Raw genomic sequence first — 22,091 nt, 5'->3', positions numbered from 1 at the left:
CGCACGATGTCTGTCACGGATCCTCACCACCTGTGCCTAACTTGTCTAGGCGTCGACCACGACGACAAGGCCTGCTCCGACTGCCGGGCCCTCTCTTCGGAAGCCAGGCGGGAGCGGTCCCGCAGGCAACTCGAACTCCAGCAGTCGGCCCCGCGCCGTGAGAGGTCCCGGTCAGCACCACTCCTCCGGGTCGAAGTCGTCGTCAGGTAAGAAGCACAAGAAGTCGAAGAGGCGTCATCGTTCTTCTGACTCCCCCCCGATGCTCGCGCGATGCGGCCAGGGGTTCGGGTGACACCGCCCACGCGGCTCCGTCGGAGTCGCTGGCGTCGCGTCCAGCTCCAAACCTCCGGTTCCTGGGCGAGACGCAACGCCAGAGGAGATCGAGCGCTTCCTCATGGCCATGAGGTCCCTCTCTCCTCCGACGGGCTCCGCGGCGCCTCCGGGCCCAGCAGACCCGTCTGGGGCCCCTAGCGGGTCGGGGGCTTCGGCCCCGACGCCGCCGGCGCCATCGAGCCCGGCGCCGCAGGGCCCCACTGTCCCAACACCGCCGCCTTCTTGCCCGGTGCCGCAGGGTAATGCGGTCCCGACGCCTTCGGGCCCGGTGCCGCGGGACCCCACTGGACCCTCTTCGGGATCTGGATCTTCGCCGGTGGACTTTACGACCCCCTCCAGCGTCGGTCCGTCAGGTGTCGCCTCTGGCGCCGTCCTCGGGCGACACCGCCCCCGATGCCTCCTTCGCTCCGGTTCCGACGTCAGAAGGGCGCCGCTGGGTGCCGCTTTCGACGGCGTTTGGAGATTTTCACTTCTATGAGCCGGCCCCATTGATTGAAAACCCTGAGTATCAGGAGATGAGTGATGAGGAGGATTGGGACGGGTCTGACGACCCTCTGACCCAAGCGTGTCAGTCTCAAGAGGACTGGACAGCGCAACTTGGGGAGGCCAGTGGCCTGAACACCTCTCCAGACACTGGTTTTGTTGTCCCCTCCTACCGTGGCTTCGGAGGAGGGGGCAACCTATAGTGTTTTGTTGATGAGGGCTGCCAAGGCCTTGGGCCTTGAGCTCCCCGTCGCGGCCATGAGGACTAACCTCCTCACTGAGGTCCTTAAACCGCAGTCAAGCTCGGCCGAGCCTCTGCTGCCCTTTAATGAGGCCTTGACCGACGTTCTTTTGGGCACTTGGTCCAGGCCTGCTACGGGTTCGCCCGTAGATAGGAACGTGGCCAGACACCACCGCTCGGCACCGGGCGACCCATGTTTCCTGTCCACCCACCCCACCCCGAGAGTCTGGTCATCCAGGCCTCCAATTCCCAGACCGCATTCCCATTGGCTCTGCCGGACAGGGAATCCAAGAGGTACGAGCAGTACGCAAAAAAGATCTTCTCATACCTTAGTCTGGGACTGCGGTCTTCCAACACCGCATGCCTCTCGGGCCGCTACACCCACTCTCTGTGGGAGACGGTTGCGGAAGTGCTGCCAGAATGTCCGGTTGAGGTTCGGGCCAAACTCGGCCAAGCCCTTGTGGAGGGTTGGGATTCAGCCAAATATTCTATCCGGTGTGGGCTGGATACCACCGACTCACTAGGTGGAGCGATGGCAACGACGGTGGCGGTTAGACGCCACGCCTGGTTGAGGTCCGCCAATTTTTCGGCAGATGTCCAAAACACTCTGATGGACATGCCGTTTGATGGCCGTCGCCTTTTTGGTGACAAGGCAGACCATGCGCTTGAGCGCTTTAAGGACTCCAGGGCTACGGCCAAGTCCTTGGGCCTCTCGGCCCAGCGCCAGCAAGCGGGTGCCTTTCGCTCCTTTTGTGGCCAAGGAAGGGGCGCCCCCACACGTGCTGCCAGCCACATGCCGCAGACTAACTTCCAGCGCGGTGGCGTCTGTGTAAATCGCAGTGGAGGCGGTCGGGGACAGCGGCGAGGCCAGTCCACACCTTCCCCCGCAGCATCCGCCTCTAAACCCTCCTATTCTGTGATTCTCGGCCCATGTGACGCCAGTGGGGGGCAGGGTTTGCCATCACCACTCTCACTGGCGCACTGTCACTTCGGACAGGTGGGTGCTGCAGATCGTCCGGAGGGGCTACTCCTTCCCCTTCGAGACAACCCATCAAGCCATGCCACCACAACACCACCGCGTACCGGGGGATCACTTGCGGCTTCTGCAGGAGGAAGTGTGAGAAGTTGGCCTGATATGCAGTGCTCACTATTCTAGTGATCACTATGTATCAGTCCAAACAACCCTTATTGATGATTGGTTGTAAGTCAACCGATAGACCAGCTATCCTAGTAGCGTGGACAAGAGCAGTCTTTAGGCTAGACTCTAGAGGGTGTGTTAAGCCAGCTGTTATACCATCACATATACCCCTTGAACACCAAGTGAAAGGACACCACACAAGTGTTATGAAAATAAACAGTGTATTTATTTAGATCACAACAGCCCTGTACTCTTTATGAGGACAGGGTACTAAACTCACAACAAAACTCTTACGAAAATACTTTAAGTTGCACAATTTACACAAGTGCCCGAGGGGCACGGAAAACCATATACTACAAAAGTGGAATGCAAAATCACTAGCAGGTAAGTACTGGACTAATAGGCTTTGGAATCGCTAGAACTGGACTACTGAACCTTCAGATTACTAGCAGGAGGCCTAGGGGACTCGGGTGCAGAGTGTGCACTCTCACGCGGGATGCGGGACAAAGTGTATGGTTGCTAGAATTTACAAAGTTAGTGTTCTCGGGCGAACCCGACTAGTTAGGCTGAAAACGAAAAAGGATCTGGACCCTTGGACAGTGAGGCTATGCTGGGGCACCGAAATGCCGAAGTTACCTAGCCCAGGGGCTGCGGCTGCATAGGTCTGGAAAGACGTCTGGAATCCTCGTTGCAGTCTATGGAGCCTGAAAGAAGAAGTTGCTGGCAGGCGACCAGTAAAGAGATTCGGATGGATCCAAGCCTGGATCGAAGATGGAAGACACCTGTAAGCAGAGGGGACCAAGTTCTGAATCACTAGCCAGTGATTAGATGGGCACCAGGATGGCACCGGATGGAGTCAACCTCGACCAGGTGAGTGGGCGACGCTGGGCTCTGCATTCTCACGGACCAGGAGGCATTGTTGGCGACCAGGATGGAGGTGCGAGCTGTCCCACGATGGTTGCTGCTGTCGACGTCGCTGGACCCAGGATTGGGGCAACAAGTCTTGGCAAATTCAAGCCCACGCGGTGGACTCAAAATGGCGTCTGGAGTCTACCAGGAGTGTCCGGGGTGCTCCTCTTTTGGAAGGGAGCAATGGCCAGTCTGGAGCAACCAGACCAGCAGTGTTGATGTCGTCGGTCGTCGTCGGGAAGGCCACAAGCCCACGGGCTAGTAGCCAGACAACGCGGTGAGCAGCAAAAAGCAGAAGGGCCCCTAGCAGATCTGGTGGATGCTGGAGGGCTGAACTTCGGTGCTGGAGCTGCTCATGGTTAGGGCTTCTCAAACCCCAAAGCACTCACTCGAGGATCCCTCAGCGGTCGTGCTGGATAAGCGTCGTGCAGTTCTGAAGATGGCGGTCCCTCGAGGTCTCGTCACACCCACGCATCTCAGCTGGGCTGATGATGCAGGTAGAGGTCAGAGGTGCCAGGGAAGCCGGGTCTCGTCGTGCTGGTCGGTCTGGTTCCGGAGGAAGGACGTGCAGCAAACCGCAGTGTTCTTAGTTGGTGCCCGCAGATGCAGGGTGACTACTCCTTAGTCACAAGGGAGAAATCTTAGGAAGAAGTCTTGAGTTCCTTTCGTAGAAAGTAGTTTCAGGATTCAAAGATGATCTAATTTGGAAGGGGGCCCGCTCCTATCTTTATACTAGGAAAAGGGGCTGGCACGCGACTAGGTCCTGCCCATGGGTGGGACCAGGAAGGGGGGTGGTTACACCCCTCTCCCATGCCGGACTTTCCCCAGCTCAGGGGCTGGTGTGCCCCTGGAACTGGTTCTAGCCGGCAGATGCATAGTGAGCACCGGGGTGCCACTTGCGGTCACCTTCCTCTAAAGCCCTGCCTACCCAGGATACACAAAACCCTGTCTGGGATGGTGCTAGCACCACCCCTGACAGGAAACCCTTTGTCCAAGCTCCCCTCGCTGGAAGGACTCCCAGCTGCAGGGGGTCAGACTTGTGTCTGTGGTGGCAGCATCCATTTTGTGATGCTGGTGATCGCTTCTGCTTACCTGACAGAGTCCGTGTGGAAACGCTGCTGGCGCTTGCACTTCGTCTGCCCTGCGGATACTTTGCTGCCTCTACACCCACGCCTCGCGGCCCCCGCTCCGCGGGTGCCGCTCGTAGGCTCAAGACTCTTACCCACGCCGGACTTTCTTCAGCAGGGGGTCCTGCCACTGCCCATCAACAGTCGGGACTGCGAGGACCAGCAGGCGCAGCGCGGCTCAACTCGCCGCAGCTGGTCCTCTTCCCGCCCCTCCCGCTGGAATCTGTAAATTGCGGGTTGAATTCCATACGTGGTGTGATCGCTTCTGCTTACCTGACAGAGTCCGTGTGGAAACGCTGCTGGCGCTTGCACTTCGTCTGCCCTGCGGATACTTTGCTGCCTCTACACCCACGCCTCGCGGCCCCCGCTCCGCGGGTGCCGCTCGTAGGCTCAAGACTCTTACCCACGCCGGACTTTCTTCAGCAGGGGGTCCTGCCACTGCCCATCAACAGTCGGGACTGCGAGGACCAGCAGGCGCAGCGCGGCTCAACTCGCCGCAGCTGGTCCTCTTCCCGCCCCTCCCGCTGGAATCTGTAAATTGCGGGTTGAATTCCATACGTGGTGTGATCGCTTCTGCTTACCTGACAGAGTCCGTGTGGAAACGCTGCTGGCGCTTGCACTTCGTCTGCCCTGCGGATACTTTGCTGCCTCTACACCCACGCCTCGCGGCCCCCGCTCCGCGGGTGCCGCTCGTAGGCTCAAGACTCTTACCCACGCCGGACTTTCTTCAGCAGGGGGTCCTGCCACTGCCCATCAACAGTCGGGACTGCGAGGACCAGCAGGCGCAGCGCGGCTCAACTCGCCGCAGCTGGTCCTCTTCCCGCCCCTCCTGCTATTTACTCACCTCCATTGACGCGCTAGCGGGACGCGCGCGGAGCAAAGCGCGGAGCGAAGCCCGGGCAAAGGGCGGGCCCTCTGTGGCCCTCAGTGGCCGAGGTAGGCCGGGCTGGGCCCCGGTATCTTGACTCTTCGGTCGTATGTGTATATATACTATTCTGCGCCATCATTTTGTGTGGTAACGCAGAGAAGTTGTTAGAAATATAGGCATATAATAGTAGACTGTTACTATCTCTCCCAGTTCTTTCTCGTTTTCATTTTTAAACAGACAATTTTATAATTGTGGGACCTTCATTGTAGGCTTTACTATAGTTTTAATAGGATGGAGGCTAAGACATTGCGATCCGGGAAGGTTGTAATGGAGAATCTTGGTACATCACACGGTCCGAATCATTTGAGAAAAAAACAAACTAACAGTGCTATTATGAAAGGTCAGTTGCAATTAAACCAAATTTGGGAAAAAAGCTTAGATAGATCGCTTGAAGCCTCCAGGAAACTTGATAATGATCCACTACAGCAATTAAATCCCTGCTTAAGTAAGGAGGAAGGTAGTGTGATGACACCTCTGGTAGAATTGAAGAGGTCACTTAGCCAGTCTAAGGTGGCGGATCTGTTAATAGGCTCTGAACAGATGGCTACGGTTGATCCCTTGCTAACAGCGCAATCATTGATACATGATGTCTACAAGGGGAATGATATTTTGGATGATGTGAAGGGTGATGTGTCCATAGCCACTAGTATTGACCTTGAACTCTGTGGAAGATATGTGGATAAGTTATCTCTGCCTCCCAATGTAGTTAATAAAACGCCAACTGGAGAAACACCGTCTGGTCTGCTATTATATAGCAGTACCCCTTCCGTCAAATCCACAGATAATCTATCTCCACTGAGTAATGAACTATCCCCTCATTTTAATCTATCGGGGATTTGTCCCCTTACATCTTCAAGCTATCCAAAGAATGATAAACCCATCTCTGAGTCACTCATAGCCTTGGAGCAAATCTTGTCTTCCATTCTTTTGTTAATGGGTAAATTCGCTGTAAACTCAGATTGTATTTTATCCTCTGTTACTGAAATACTTCAAGTATTGTTAGCAAAAAATGTGAAAAAGACTGCAAATGAATCTGTGTCTCCAGTGCCCCCTCCTAACCCTGAAACTGTTGTACATCTAGAGGTTGTCTCCTCTATTGAAGGGAAGGGAATTGCCCCATTGGGTTTACACATTGAGCAGGAGACATGTAAGTCCACTAGTCCATGCTCTCCATCGGTCCTGCTATTGAGAACGGAAACATCCTTAGTTGAGCAGGAAGAGAATGTGTGTCAAGATACGCAAAAGGGGGACCATGATCTCTTTCCCATTTTTGTGCCTGATAAAAAGGTGCCAGAAAATCTTTCTGGGTCTACCCGAGTTTCCAAAATGACAACAAGAGTAAAAAAGGGGAAACCTATACGTAAATACAAAAAGAAAAGACCTAGACATATTATTTTTCCAAAACATGTTATAACTGAAATGCCCGCTACCACAGGAAGAGGGTATAGTCCTTGTTCTGCTATTCCGGATAATGTAGAGCCGGATGGTATCTCAAATGTTTTCAATGATACCCCAGTTGAAGTAATTACGAATGGGGTGATCGCTGGATCTGCAACTGCTGCCATAGTTGATGCAACTCCGAATATGGTGGTTTCTGGGTCTGTAAGTGCTGCCCATGTTTCCCAACCTATGAATATGACTGACAGACATTCTCCAATAATAACAAGAGTATTTAACCCAACAGCTCCTATTTTTCTGCCTCAGGCTGAAGTACCCAGAAATGTTTCCCAACAGTCATCTAAGGGTATTACTTCTTATGTGGACACTCTGTCTTTGGATTTTTTGCCCTTACTTGATTCTGACTTGAGAATGAATAGATCTTGGCTACTAAGCTGTTTTAATGAAATTGAAAGCTTAAAGTTGGTCCAGACAAATGATATTGATTTAGTTCTCCCTATAAGAAACATTAATGGCCAACGAATAAGGGTCAAGTTTTATTCAAAAATTATTGCTAATCTGGTCTTTCAACAAGCAGAAGCCTTTCAACGTAGAGGCATTGACGTGTTACCTTTTGTCAACAAAAATGTATGTTATTCTTTCGTTGAAGGAATCACAAGGTTATCCTCTGGTCAAGATGATTATCCTGTAGGTAATAATGACCTGAAAATTTGGCTTTCCAGAGGCAAACGAATGGTTTCACAGGTCTTTCCATTAATGGGTAGCACGGATAACCCTCTAGATGAAGATGCTTCGAGGTGGAGCTGGTTACCGGGAGTTCTCTCAAACACCACCTCGAGAAACCCACGACCATCTTCTTATCTTTAACCAGTGTTTAAACATAGTGTCTTGGAACACTGCGGGCTTGTCTAACTGCCCGGAGAAATTCGATTACCTTCTTTCTCTAAAGGCAGATGTGTACTGTTTACAAGAAACATGGTGTGATACTCTTCCGTATGGGGGGAATGATTACTTCATCCTTGAAGCCGCTGCAACGCCCTCCAAAAGGGGCCACGCTAAAGGTGGAATTGCTTGTATGCTAGCTAATACATTACAATGGCAATTCTCACACCACAAGGATGAGAGTAATCTATTCCAATCCATAACCATTTCTAATCTGGATACTGTTGCACAACGGTCATCGTTTATAATATTAAATGCCTACATCCCGCCCGAAGACAATTTTACCCCAGTATTAAAACGAATGTTTGCCTACATAAAGCAGGTATTAGAGGTGGATAACCCCCCATATCTATTACTGGTGGGGGACTTAAATTGTAAAGTGTCCAATATGTCCCTAGACCTGTTTCGTAACAAAGTAAAAGAAGAAGTTTTTAATATTCCCCAAGCTTGCTGGCCTAATAATATAAAAACGAATAAAAGGGGCAAGATCCTTCTCGGGGAGCTTAGTGCTATGGAGGGAGTTATTATAAATGGCAGAATGCCCTCTGATTCCCCTGCTAATTATACACATGGCTCTATCAGGGGTGAATCCATTTTGGATTATGCAATAACAGATTTTGATACGTTCTCTTGTTTTAAAGACCTGGCAATTACACATACCCCTCTGAGTGACCATAAAATTATTAAACTAACTGTCTCACTAATACCCCCTGAATCTGACCGCTGGTCCCTAAGGAATAAAGGTTTCGCTATCAATTCCCATTCTGGGAGATGTTATTGGGGTACTAACTATAACAAGGATGTAGAAAACATCCTTACTCAATTTCTAACTAATCTTGACTCTTGGCATGGTAGGGAATTTATATTCCTTGAAACGCTTATCCTAAAAATTACTGAAATGGCCAGGAGTAAAGGTAAGCGTAAAAAGAAATACTTTTCTCCGAGTCCATTATTAAAGTTAAATTTAGAGATCAACAAACTAGTTAGGAAGCAATATCTATTCAGATCAGGAGAAATTGGAAGACAGCTAGCGTTACTAAAGCGAAGGAGGGTGAGATTGAGAGCCAAATTAAAAAGAGACAAAGAAGATATGGTATGGATCAGTTTAAGAGAAGCATCTTGGAGTAAAAACGCTAGAGCTTTTTGGTCCATAATCAGACAAGGATGTGGGTCTGTTAAAACATCCACTCCTACTGTTATCACTGAAGATGTCTGGACCCAATACGTGCTCACCTTATATGCATCCAATGGAGATGGTGGGACGGCTTGGGTTCCAGACTGGAACATTGATGATAAAATGGAACTCCCCACTGAGTACTCCATAGCCACCGCAATTAAGAGCATGCGTTCTTCTGGGGCTATGGGTCCAGATGAAGTACCCATGTCTATAATTAAGCAAGATGTAACAAATTGGAGCAGGATCTTGCTTCCGGTGTTTCAGGCATGTTTCAAAAAGTGAATAGTTCCAGACTCCTGGCGGGGAAGTATTTTAATTCCAATTTTTAAAAAAGGAGACCGTGAGAATCCTGCTAATTATCGCCTAATTGCGTTATTAGATGCCATTGGAAAAATCTTCGCTAAAATGCTTTTAATATTAATAACAGATTGGGCACTTTTAAATAATGTTATTCCCAAGGAACAGACAGGCTTCCGAAAAGAGCATGGAACGTTAGATAACCTAACTATGCTGCACGTAATCGCGGACAAATATGTGCGTGTTCGTGGTGGGGGCATATATGCAGCATTTATAGATTTCTCCGCAGCGTTCGATAGGGTTGACCGACCGACGCTGTGGAGAAAACTGATGTCATTGGGTATGCCGCGGTACTTATTGGAGTTAGTTATGTCCCTGCACTGCAACACCTGGTGTAAGGTGTTACTAGGCGGAGAAAGGGGTCTTACGCAAGCAATCCCCTCCTGTAATGGGTTAAAACAGGGATGTATACTAGCACCCACATTGTTCTCCCTGTACATGGCTGATCTCCCTACGGTAGTTGCAGAAAGTGATGGTCTTGCCCCAGTAATTGGAGGGACTGCCGTATCTATTCTAATGTATGCTGACGATATACTAATCTTAGATTTGACTCCTAAAGGTCTCAATAATCGTCTTCATACTTTGAATGATTTCGCGGAAAAACACTGTATGAAAATTAATAGTTCTAAAAGCAAGATCATGTGCATCTTTGGTAAAAAGAAGTGCAGATCGAGGAACTTTAATTGGTCATTAAGTGGAGAAAAACTTGAAGTAGTTAACTCCTATACATTTCTGGGCAAAATAATATCTTCTAATCTTAGTGAGAAGCCTCACCTCGAAAATAATTCTAGAAAGGCAACTGCCCATGGTATGGGATTATGTTCATTATATAATGCGACAGGGAAGAGGCATTTCTCCTCTTGCTTGGAGGTATTTAGAGCGAAGATTCCCGCCACCCTCCTTTATGGAATAGAATTGGTGGATTTAAAGCAATGGGATTTTATGCAAAAAGTGGAGGGAAAGGTACTAAGGAAAATCTCCTCACTTAACTCTGCCTGCTCCACGACTTCGTGCAGACTAGAATTTGGTCTGCGTAGTTGTTGGGCCCAAGGGCTGGCCGCACTTGTGAGGTGGATAGCTTCCCTGGCCAGAGCTAAACCAGGAACCCTACGTGAAATCATAAAAAAAGAGCTTTTAGGTACATTTAATGAGTTTTCGCAGCTGGTAAAAAATTTTAGAAAAGCTGTTGTATTACTGGAATTAGATGAAAGTATGTTATTTTCTCTTTCTCCATTAGAATTAAAGCAAAAGCTAAAAAGTAGGTCCTGGGAACTATGCTATAAGATGGATATACTTGCTCAACAGAAGTATAAAGAAAGGGAAGCTCTGGTTTTAACCTACACACCTAAACTTCCACAACAATATGTAAGGTGGAATATACCACATGGTGTCCGTAGGATATGGTTCCTCTTACGCCACAACCTGCTTCCACTTAATACACTGCTTGCAAAATGGTATGGTGTGACTGATTTATGCAACCTATGTAATAATGCTGCTCAAGACCTCAACCATGTATTGTTTATCTGCCCGACATTACATGAATGGCGCAAAAAATGGATAAAACCAATCTGTTTACAGTTGGGAATTTTGAATATAAAAATGTTTTGCCATGCTCTGTACTGCCCACCTAATGAGATGTTCTGTTCCAGATTATTTAATTATTTTAAAGGTTTTTTAGATATCTATTAATATGAGTTGGGAGTTGTTGCGGAATTTATTATTTGCTTATATTTAATGGTTACTTCTGAAGTTCTCTGTAGCTTGTGTTCATTTTAGTGTTGTTGGATTATGTATGTTATTTTATGTGGCCCTCGACGAGAGCCAAACCATAATAAATAAACTTTGAAACTTTGTGATGCTGAGGCTTGAGTTAACTTTAACCGGGGTTCACAGTTACATACATGTCGTGTCACTCTAGAAGGGTGGAATGCTAACCCCGTCGCCAGAATTGGCGAGGAGTTAGTATTCCAATTCGTATGACACCTTACTCGACATGTTTTGATAAAGCGATACCAGAGTTAGCATTTAACCGCGAGGATTATAATGCACTTAAGAGTATATGGTACGCGTTATCATGGAACAGCTATTAGGACTTGGTTCCGCAAGCTGCAAACGGGCTCAGCTCATGCCAGAGCACCATCTCACACGATTCCAAGCACTTTGCCTTCAGGATTGTCAAGGCCTGCCATAGGAGTGACTGATAGGAGTCTGTGTGTCCATTTTAGGGTTAGATATAGGTATACTATATCTACAGCAAAGGGTGTTTACACCACCTTGCCCCAGCTGTCGTGCAGCCAGTTGTGTCAGATTTAGATGGCCAGCCAGGGGTGGCATAATACATGCTGCAGCCCCTGGTAGGCCCTGGGTACACCTATGCCCTGAGTTACAGGGTCTGATAAGGTGGCCCAGTACCAATTGGATATGTACCTAAGGTACATGGAATCCATTTTACAGAGAGAGCAGTAGGCCTGGGGTCCTGATTGGCAGGGTCCCAGGCCAACTAAGTCGGAAAACGAGCAAAACACCAGGCAAAAAGTTGGGGGCAACCATAGTCAGGTATCCACCTTCCTACACAACCCCCCCCCCCCCCCCCCCCCCCCCAAACGAAAGGAGATAAGGCTATCCTTGACCAGATAAGCCTATATTGCCTGAGTGGCCATATGAGGTGGTACATGCACTGCATGGTTACCCCCTGTATCATGGTCCACTAAGCAATCCCTCACCCTAAGGGTATATGAGGGTCTCCACCATAGGGAATCACTACCTGTGGGGTGTTTTGGCAAAGAAAAAGGCTGGTGCTGGGATGGAGTACTGAAGTGAGGCTCCACTACTTTTGGGCTCAACTTCCTCCAATCACTACTCACCAAATCTGCCTTTCTTTCCATGACTGAGTTGCTATGAGCTCTCAGGGTCAACCTCTGGCTACCTAAAGCTGGAGGCTGAGTCCCTCTGTTTGGCTTACTGGAGGGACAGGTCAGGTTTGGGGTTTTTAGGCCCCAGGTTTGGCTGTGCCCAACAGTGTCCAGCTGTGGGAGGTCCCTAACTACTTTTAAGGGGGATCCCTCAGGAGTCTGTTTTATTTTCACTTGGCTAGGTCTACTAGCTTCAGTGATCCTAATCTGTTGATTGGGGGAGTTCTTTTGGACACGGGGCCCTTTGGGGTCCACCACTGGCCTCCCTGACCTCTACAGCCCTGGGCTGACTGAGGCAGGGTAGAGAGGTGCAGGCTACCTGCTCCAGACTGGGTCCCACCTGGGAAGGGTCCACTGCCATCAGGGGCTCTGCCAGGCTAGGCCTGACTACCTCTTGGGCAGTTCCTTCACCAGGGGTAGAGTCAGTTCCCTGAGGAGGCTGGCTCTCACCTAGTGTCTGGGAGGGGGAAGACTTTTCTTCCTCCTCAATGCTCTCGGTTTGGGTGGAGTGATCCATTGTTTCAGGCTTCACAACCCCACTATCTGTTTGAGTAGAGGCTGAGACCATTACAGCCTTACCAACCTTTTCAGGAAGGTACTCAGTTTGTGTTTGGGCTGTGACTGTCACAGCCCTCCTATCCTGTTCAGGAAAGTCTGTCTGAGCCTGGGCAGTGGCTACCACTGCTCTTCCAACCTTTTCAGGGAGGAATGGTGCTTGGACTGGGGCTGTAGCTATTACTGCCCCACTAACCTTTCTGGGTAGGCCTATCATCCTGGAGTGGATCTCTTGCTCCACCTCAGCCCATGCTGAGAGTTCCAGGTCATTCCCCAGTAAGCAATCTACAGGTAGTATGTCTGTCACTGCCACTCTCATGGGCCCTGTGACATTACCCCAGCTGAGCTCGACTACTGCCATGGGATGCCTTCTTTTCACTCCATGAACGTCTGTCACCTGATAAATGAAACCAGGGGTCAGTTGAGCAGAGGGGACCAGATGGTCAATCACCATGGTGATGCTGGCCCCTGTGTCTCTGTATGCCTCAACTTTCTGACCATTGATAAAGGGCTCTTGTCTATACTTTACCAAAATGTGGGCACCAGTAGTGAAGTTGGCAAACACCATGCCAGTCTCACAGACAAGAGTGGTGTTAGGGGACCTGGCTAGGCCATAGTCCACCTGGTTTCCCAGAGTAATGCCCACTACATTCTTGGGGGCACTCCCACCACCTGGGGGATTACCACTAGTGGTAACAGGAGGTCTGGGAGTAGTACCTGGGGGTATGTTCTCCTTATTGTTGTTGGCCTTAGGGCAATTGCTGTCACTTTTATAATGGCCTACCTGTTTGCAGGTATGACAATAAGGTTTCTTTTGGGTTTTGGGAGAAGTTTGGGACCCACCCTTTTCAGAGGAATTTTGGAGCCCTGTGGTTTGATCAGAAGATTTATTCCCACCCTTCTCTTGAGGCTTGGTTGATTCCTTCTTTTGGTCACCACCCTGGTTCTTAGGCCTGACCCTGGTTCTGACCCATTTGTCTGCCCTCTTACCCAATTCTTGTGGAGAGGTCAGATCAGAGTCTACCAGGTGCTGGTGTAATAACTGGTTCTGACAATTACTTAAGATTTGCTCTCTCATAATTAGATTGTACAATCCTTTGAAATCAGTAACCTTACTTCCCAGTAGCCAGCCTTCAAAAGCCTTAGTGGCACAATCAACAAAGTCAGCCCAATCCTGAGACTGAGTTTTCTGGGTGTCTCTGAACATCAACCTGTACTGTTCAGTGGTTAAACCAAACCCATCAACCAGTGTATTCTTCAGGAATTGGTAATTGTTAGCATCCTCAACTCTAGTAGTGAGGAGCTTATCTCTACCTTTGCCTTCAAAGGAGATCCACAAGATACCTGCCCACTGACTCTGGGGGACACATTGTACAGTGCAGGCCCTCTCCAAAGCAGTCATCCATTTGTGGATGTCATCCCCTTGTTTAAAGGGGGCACTATCTTACTCAGGTGTCTAGTGTCTAAACTCCTGTCTTTTTCTCTTGGGAGAATGCTGCCACCAGTGAGATCTAACCCACTTAACTTTTACTCTCTAGCAAAGGCAAGCCTCTCTTTGGCCAGGGCAAGTTCTTCCCTTTCAATCCTCAGATTGGCTTCCCTCATCTTAGCTTCATGCTCCCTTCTCTTAGGGGATGACATCCCTCTATGAGAAGAGGTCTGAGAGCCATTGGTTCGAATGGATCTGTTAGAGCCTCTGGATAGAGACCTATCTTGTCCATTCCCAATGTTAAGTCTGCCTGAGAGTGGCCCTGGGGGTCCCCCAAATCCATTCTCATGCCTACTTAAGTTGGTCCTAGTGAGTCTACTGACTTCTAGCTGACGTTGGTCTGCCTCATCCTCTGATAACTCCTCTTCCTCCTCCTCCTCAGCATCATCTGCTGGCTGGAGGTGGCGGTCAGGGTCACCAGTGGTTCCCTCTAAGGGGGCATATTCCCATCTGGATGAGAAGGATCTGTGTAAGCAGCCCTCCTAGCATCATAAGTCTCTAAGAGACCAATCCGAAAAGGAATGGTAGGGTTAGAACCCTGTTTTAGCTTCCTGGAGGTACACACTTGTCTCATCTCCTGAAAGCTAAGAGCAGCATATCTGTAAGGAAACCTGTGGAGGGTCCACAACCACAAGAGGGGTCTCTGAAGACTCTCCGTGGTTAGACATGCTTCTAGTGTGGTGTAAGTGATGCACCTACCCACACTATTTGTTTGCCTACTGATCCCTTGCTAAGAGTTGTAGTCAAGGTGTGCTAAGCCTTGTTGAACTACAACAGCTGGTTCAGTAGAACTCAGAGTATTCTAAGCTAAGTTATATGTACCTTAAATACTTATCTGATCTTTCACAATGATATTCTTAGGATACGTGTGGTAAAACAACAGCAAGCTCAAATCCCAACCGCTGCTCACCAATGTGAGAAGTTGGCCTGATATGCAGTGCTCACTATTCTAGTGATCACTATGTATCAGTCCAAACAACCCTTATTGATGATTGGTTGTAAGTCAACCGATAGACCAGCTATCCTAGTAGCGTGGACAAGAGCAGTCTTTAGGCTAGACTCTAGAGGACGTGTTAAGCCAGCTGTTATACCATCACATATACCCCTTGAACACCAAGTGAAAGGACACCACACAAGTTTTATGAAAATAAACAGTGTATTTATTTAGATCACAACAGCCCTGTACTCTTTATGAGGACAGGGTACTAAACTCACAACAAAACTCTTACGAAAATACTTTAAGTTGCACAATTTACACAAGTGCTCGAGGGGCACGGAAAACCATATACTACAAAAGTGGAATGCGAAATCACTAGCAGGTAACTACTGGACTAATAGGCTTTGGAATCACTAGGACTGGACTACTGAACCTTCAGATTACTAGCAGGAGGCCTAGGGGACTCGGGTGCAGAGTGTGCACTCTCACGCGGGATGCGGGACAAAGTCTATGGTTGCTAGAATTTACAAAGTTAGTGTTCTCGGGCGAACCCGACTAGTTAGGCTGAAAACGAAAAAGGTTCTGGACCCTTGGATAGTGAGGCTATGCTGGGGCACCGAAATGCCGAAGTTACCTAGCCCAGGGGCTGCGGCTGCATAGGTCTGGAAAAACGTCGGGAATCCTCGTTTCAGTCTATGGAGCCTGAAAGAAGAAGTTGCTGGCAGGCGACCAGTGAAGAGATTCGGATGGATCCAAGCCTGGATCGAAGATGGAAGACACCTGTAAGCAGAGGGGACCAAGTTCTGAATCACTAGCCAGTGATTAGATGGGCACCAGGATGGCACCGGAGGGAGTCACCTCGACCAGGTGAGTGGGCGACGCTGGGCTCTGCAGTCTCACGGACCAGGAGGCGTTGTCGGCGACCAGGATGGAGGTGCGAGCTGTCCCACGATGGTTGCTGCTGTCGACCTCGCTGGACCCAGGATTGGGGCAACAAGTCTTGGCAAATTCAAGCCCACGCGGTGGACTCAAAATGGCGTCTGGAGTGGACCAGGAGGGTCCGGGGTGCTCCTCTTTTGGAAGGGAGCAAGGGCCAGTCTGGAGCAACCAGACCAGCAGTGTTGATGTTGTCGTTCGTCGTCGGGAAGGCCACTAGCCCGCGGGCTAGTAGCCAGACAACGCGGTGAGCAGCAAAAAGCAGAAGGGCCCCACACAGATCTGGTGGATGCTGGAGGGCTGAACTTCGGTGCTGGAGCTGCTCAGGGTCAGGGCTTCTCAAACCCCAAAGCACTCACTCGAGGATCCCTCGGCGGTCGTGTTGGATAAGCGTTGTGCAGTTCTGAAGATGGCCGGTCCCTTGAGGTCTCGTCACACCCACGGATCTCAGCTGGGCTGATGATGCAGGTAGAGGTCAGAGGTACCAGGGAAGCCGGGTCTCGTCGTGCTGGTCGGTCTGGTTCCGGAGGAAGGACGTGCAGCAAACCGCAGTGTTCTTAGTTGGTGCCCGCAGATGCAGGGTGACTACTCCTTAGTCACAAGGGAGAAATCTTAGGAAGAAGTCTTGAGTTCCTTTCGTAGAAAGTAGTTTCAGGATTCAAAGATGATCTAATTTGGAAGGGGGCCCGCTCCTATCTTTATACTAGGAAAAGGGGCTGGCACGCGACTAGGTCCTGCCCATGGGTGGAACCAGGAAGGGGGGTGGTTACACCCCTCTCCCATGCCGGACTTTCGCCAGCTCAGGGGCTGGTGTGCCCCTGGAACTGGTTCAAGCCGGCAGATGCACAGTGAGCACCGGGGTGCCACTTGCAGTCACCTTCCTCTCAGCCCTGCCTACCTGGGATACACAAAACCCTGTCTGGGATGGTGCTAGCATCGCCTCTGACAGGAAACCCTTTGTCCAAGCTCTCCTCGCTGGAAGGACTCCCAGCAGCAGGAGGTCAGGCTTGTGTCTGTGGTGGCAGCATCCATTTTGTAATGCTGAGGCTCGTGTTAGTTTAACCGGGGTTCTCAGTTACATACATGTCGTGTCCCTCTAGAAGGGTGGAATGCTAACCCCGTCGCCAGAATTGGCGAGGGGTTAGTATTCCAATTCGTATGACACCTTACTCGACATGTTTTGATAAAGCGATACCAAAGATAGCAAATAACCGCGAGGATTATAATGCACTTAAGAGTATATGGTACGCGTTATCATGGAACAGCTATTAAGACTTGGTTCCACAAGCTGCAAACGGGCTCAGCTCATGCCAGAGCACCATCTCACATAATTCCAAGCACTCTGCCTTTAGGATTTATAAGGCCTGCCATAGGAGTGACTGATAGGAATACATGTGTCCATTTCAGGGTTAGATATAGGAATACTATATCTAAAGCAAAGGGTGATTACACCACCTTGCCCCAGCTGTCGTGCAGCCAGTTGTGTCAGATTTGGATGGCCAGCCAGGGGTGGCATAATACATGCTGCAGCCCCTGGTAGGCCCTGGGTACACCTATGCCCTGGATACCTAAGGTATACTGTACAGGGACTGATAAGGTGACTCAGTACCTAATTAGATATGTACCTAAGGTACATGGAATCCATTTTACAGAGAGAGCAGTGGGCCTGGGGCCCTGAATAGCAGGGTCCCAGGTCAACTAAGTCGAAAAACCAGCAAAACACCAGGCAAAAAGTTGGGGGTAACCATAGTCAGATATCCACCTTCCTACAAGTGGGACCTGAAGTTTCAGTGGTCCCAGCATCAGGGCAACCTGTCCGACCATGTCCTGATCTCGGAGGGCACTTCGAGACAGCTGCAGTGGTGGCTCACGGACCGCGATTGGGTCAGCGGCAGATCTCTTTCCCTTCCCCAACCGGAGCACGTAGTTGTGACGGACGCGTCCCACCAGGGCTGGGGAGGCCACATGGGAGAGGCGGAGATCAGAGGCCACTGGTCTCCGGCGGAGTCCCGGCTCCATATAAACCTTTTGGAGCTGCGGGCGATTCGTCTGGCACTGAAGGCATTCCTCCCCTCTGTTCCAGGGAGTATAGTGCAACTGTTCACGGACAACACCACCGCCATGTGGTACTGCAACAAACAGGGCGGGGTGGGGTCGTGGACCCTCTGCCAGTAGGCTCTGCGCCTCTGGCAATGGCTGGAACATCAGGGCGTGACTCTGGTGGTTCAACACCTGGCAGGTTCTCTGAACGCCAGGGCGGTCGAACTCAGCCGCCGGTGCATGATGGATCACAAATGGCGTCTGAACTCGGACGTGGCGCAAGGTCTCTTTCTGCAGTGGGGAGAGCCTTGGTTAGATCTATTCGCCACCGAAGAGAACGCCCAATGTCATCAGTTCTGCTCGTTGGAATTTCCAAGGCGGCACTCGCTCGGAGACGCTTTTCGTCGCGAGTGGAGTTGCGGTCTGTTGTACACCTTTCCACCTATACCACCTCTGCCCAGAGTGCTGAAGAAGATCAAGCGCGACCGGGCACAAGTCATCCTTGTGGCTCCGGACTGGGCACAAATGTACTGGTATCCCGAGCTACTCAGTATGTCAGTCGATCCCCAGGTTCGTCTGCCTCTTCAGGAGGACCTTCTGTCGCAGCAACAGGGGTCGGTCCTTCACCCAAACCTGTCCAGTTTCCACCTCCATGCTTGGAGATTGAGCGGCGACAGTTGAGGCCATTTGACTTGCCTCCTGAAGTCTGTAACATCATTCTGGCAGCCAGTTGTCCCTCCACAAAGTCGGTATACGCCTGCAGGTGGAACAGATTTGTGGCATGGTGCACAGCAAAGGCTGTGGATCCTCTCTCTGCCCCTCTTTCTGAGGTTCTTCTCTTCCTTCTTTCTCTTGCCCAGGAGGGCTCTGTTCTGGGCACTATCAAGGGCTATCTTTCTGCCCTTTCATCCTTCTTAAGGCTGCCTGATCAATCATCTTTGTTCAAGTCCCCTATTGTAAATCGATTCCTGAAAGGCATCACACACACGTTTCCACCTGTTCCCTTTGTGATGCCTCAGTGGGACTTGAACTTGGTTCTTACATTTCTGATGTGCGCTCCCTTCGAGCCGCTCCACAACTGTCCTCTTCGCCTCCTTACATTGAAGACTGCCTTCCTGGTAGCCATCACCACTGCTAGGAGAGTGAGTGAGCTCCAGGCTCTATCCTGTAAACCTCCTTTCCTTTCAGTCCATCCGGACAAGGTTGTGCTGCGGACAAGGCCCTCTTTCCTACCAAAGGTAGTCACGGCCTTCCACATTGGGCAATCCATCACCTTGCCCACCTTCTTTCCGCCTCCGCATCCCTCGGAAGAGAGGCTCCACCGTCTGGACCCAAAACGTGCACTCTCGTTCTATCTGGATCGCTCACGCCAGTTCCGGGTGGATGACCAACTCTTTGTTGGTTATGTGGGCGCTAAGAAGGGGAAAGCGGTACACAAACGGACCATCTCGCGGTGGATCATCTTGTGTATCCAGGCGTGTTACTCCTTGGCAACGAAGGAATCCCCTGTTGGGCTTAGGGCTCAATTCCACTCGAGCCACAGCGACTACAACTGCATTGGGCCGAGGTGTGCCCTTGCAGGACATTTGCCAGGCGGCTACGTGGGCCTCGCTGCACACGTTGCAAGACACTATTGCCTGGACAGCCAAGTCCGGAGGGATGGCTTCTTTGGCTGTTCCGTCCTCCAGGACTTTCTGGTGTGATTATTGGTTCGCACACCCACCACTGGGGTTGGTATTGCTGGGGTATCTATTCTAAGGTAAGGAATCTATCACTAACGTGTCTCTTTCAGATGCACATGTTACTACTTGTGTATCGATATATCTGTAAGAGACATTAGTTAGTGATAGATTCCTTACCGACCCACCCATCCTCCCCGTTTTGCGAACCGATATCTAGGGTAAGGTCATCCCCTTTCAGGGCCCTAGTTTCAAGGCACCAGTGTTGGTTTTCAGCATAGCTCTGCGTTTCTAGCACGGAAAAGCTGTGTCTAAGAACTGACGTCAGCACTCGGAGGCGGCGTCTAAGTACTCCGACGACGTCATCACGGCGCCGACGACGGACGCGGAGCCGCAGACGACGCCTACCGACGCGCAAGGGTACTGCTACGCAAAAGTTTCCGGATCCAGTCTGACGCCTGGGGATGTTCTAAGGTAAGAAATCTAACACTAACTAATGTCTCTTACAGATATATCGTTACACAAGTAGTAACTTGTGCGTTGGGGAACGTGCAAGATATATTAAGCCTTATTTGAAGCAGGGTGCATGGCGGCAATGTCGACCATCTTTTTTATATCTACAGCTTCTGGATAATGAATTTTTTACGGGAATTATGACTGGTCTTTTAAAGAGTATTTTGAGGAAGGGGAACACTATATAACTTCTTAGATATCTTTAAATGTAAAAGCACAATTTGTTTGTAAGGAATCTTTTCTGTAATTTTATGAATTTGTGTATCTTAATTGCGGCTTTTATGATTTTATTAATCTGCTAAAATCGAATAAAGCATTTTTCTGATTCTGATTCTAACTGATTGACTAATTAAGGCTAGTTTGATACAGTGTCTTAAATAGATACACCTGTTCACCAGTTACGGATCAGTTTCACTTTTCAGAGTATATGTTTAATGATCATGTTATTGCCTTTTTCTTTAACATAACTATTTTAATTCCTAGTGGTGAATCAACTGTGCTGAGCTTTGTTAGCTGGTTGACATTAAGTGCCACAGAGCAGTCCAGCCTGAGGGGTGCATCTTCTGAGAACCTGGAAGCAAAACGGTTGGCCTTGGACTGTATTAAGGTAATTATGCATGTTATGCTAAGTATGATAACATGAAAACAAAATGGGTTGTGCATCTGATAAAGAAAATGTTTAGCATTTCCCCCATTCTCAGTTTTAAACTTTTAACGTCATTGCCAAAGCAAGTAGGTCTGGTTAGTTTACCAACGAACTTGCTTTGTCATTGTTTCACAAGTTTTTATATGGTTGTATTGTTGGGTGAATGTGAAAATGAGTCAATGGTTGGATACATGACTGAGTTGATGAATAATTAAATGTTGAGGTTGTGCATGTGTAAATGGATGGATGAGTGCATGGGAGCAGCCAGAAAGCATATTGCCTCCCAAGGAGGAATTGTCTAGGTTTAGACCTTTTATAAGTGAAATGGGAGTAATGGCTATCTGTTGGAACATGGTATAGCAAGATTATAGCCATCCGGAGATTCCACCAACATAATTTCTAGACTTTTGAACTGAAATATTTCTGGCCAATTGCGTTGGCATATACAGCTTCTGTGGGTCAGTGTTATATTGTCTTTAGGTAGTGACAGATATGGATGCCACTTCCTTCAGCCTGGATAATAACCTTAAAAGATTTCTAGCATGTCATCTCATTGGAATAGTAAGTGCTTAATAGTTTGTTTTTAACCATCAGGGAACACCTCTTCCTGTCTCAATGCTGCTATAAAAACTTGCACTGTCTAGCCTGTTGTGGAGTTTTCAACTTAGAACATACATAGAGACCTCCATTCCATTCTTACATACGCACATACATGATCAGAATGTGATGCATACGCTTTGTCCCCAAGTGGGCTCTCTGTATTTGGACATGATAATGTCTCTAATTGGCTTTTATAATTAATTTATGGAGGCAATTGATATTGCTTATGATTATTTCTACCTGAAGCTTTTTCACCTCTTGAATCTCCTCCAGGCACCAGATTGGATCTTGAAAAATTGAAAAGCTAGGCAAACCCCTGACGTGATGTCATGGAGCTGTCTATTACACCACCCGGCTCTCCATGAAATATTTTCCTTCAAAGTTTTGTGTATTGTGTACTGGAAGTGTGTCTTCCCTGAAGATATAATTTTTTAAATAGTGTTGTTCCATCAACAGACCGATACTGATCTCAGATCCCTGTCACGCCTGTCTCGTGTTCTTGAAACACAGACACGACTTCCACACCATCGAGACATACAGCCTTTTTTTAAACATATTTTATTTCCTTTAATGCGCATCTGTATTATTCTGTCATGTATCTTGTACTTTGCATTACATTAGAACATATTTTTTTGGACATTCCTTACATATTACATGTTACTTGCGTCAATCCATCCACTTAAGTGGTCCTATACATTCAGTCTTATTTTCCCCCCAACTCCCTGCGCCCTCACTGAGTCGTCAGATTATC

At 49.1% G+C, this 22,091-nt stretch overlaps 1 protein-coding gene across 6 annotated transcripts in view; it reads left to right on the top strand.

Moving 5' to 3' along the window:
- Positions 1–22,091, top strand: part of GBF1 (golgi brefeldin A resistant guanine nucleotide exchange factor 1) — a 2,509,897-nt gene that overhangs the window by 1,555,262 nt on the left and 932,544 nt on the right. For all 6 annotated transcript variants that reach the window (XM_086922141.1, XM_086922138.1, XM_086922142.1 and 3 more), the window contains exon 26: positions 20,578–20,701. In XM_086922141.1, the coding sequence (XP_086778267.1) occupies positions 20,578–20,701 (124 nt within the window). The remainder of the gene's footprint in view (positions 1–20,577; positions 20,702–22,091) is intronic.

This window comes from Lissotriton vulgaris, chromosome 5, assembly GCF_964263255.1.
Source record: "Lissotriton vulgaris chromosome 5, aLisVul1.2, whole genome shotgun sequence".
In the NCBI taxonomy this organism is placed as follows: domain Eukaryota; kingdom Metazoa; phylum Chordata; class Amphibia; order Caudata; family Salamandridae; genus Lissotriton; species Lissotriton vulgaris.
Note: the sequence above shows the minus strand (reverse complement) of the source record. Positions and strands in the feature narration are given on the sequence as shown.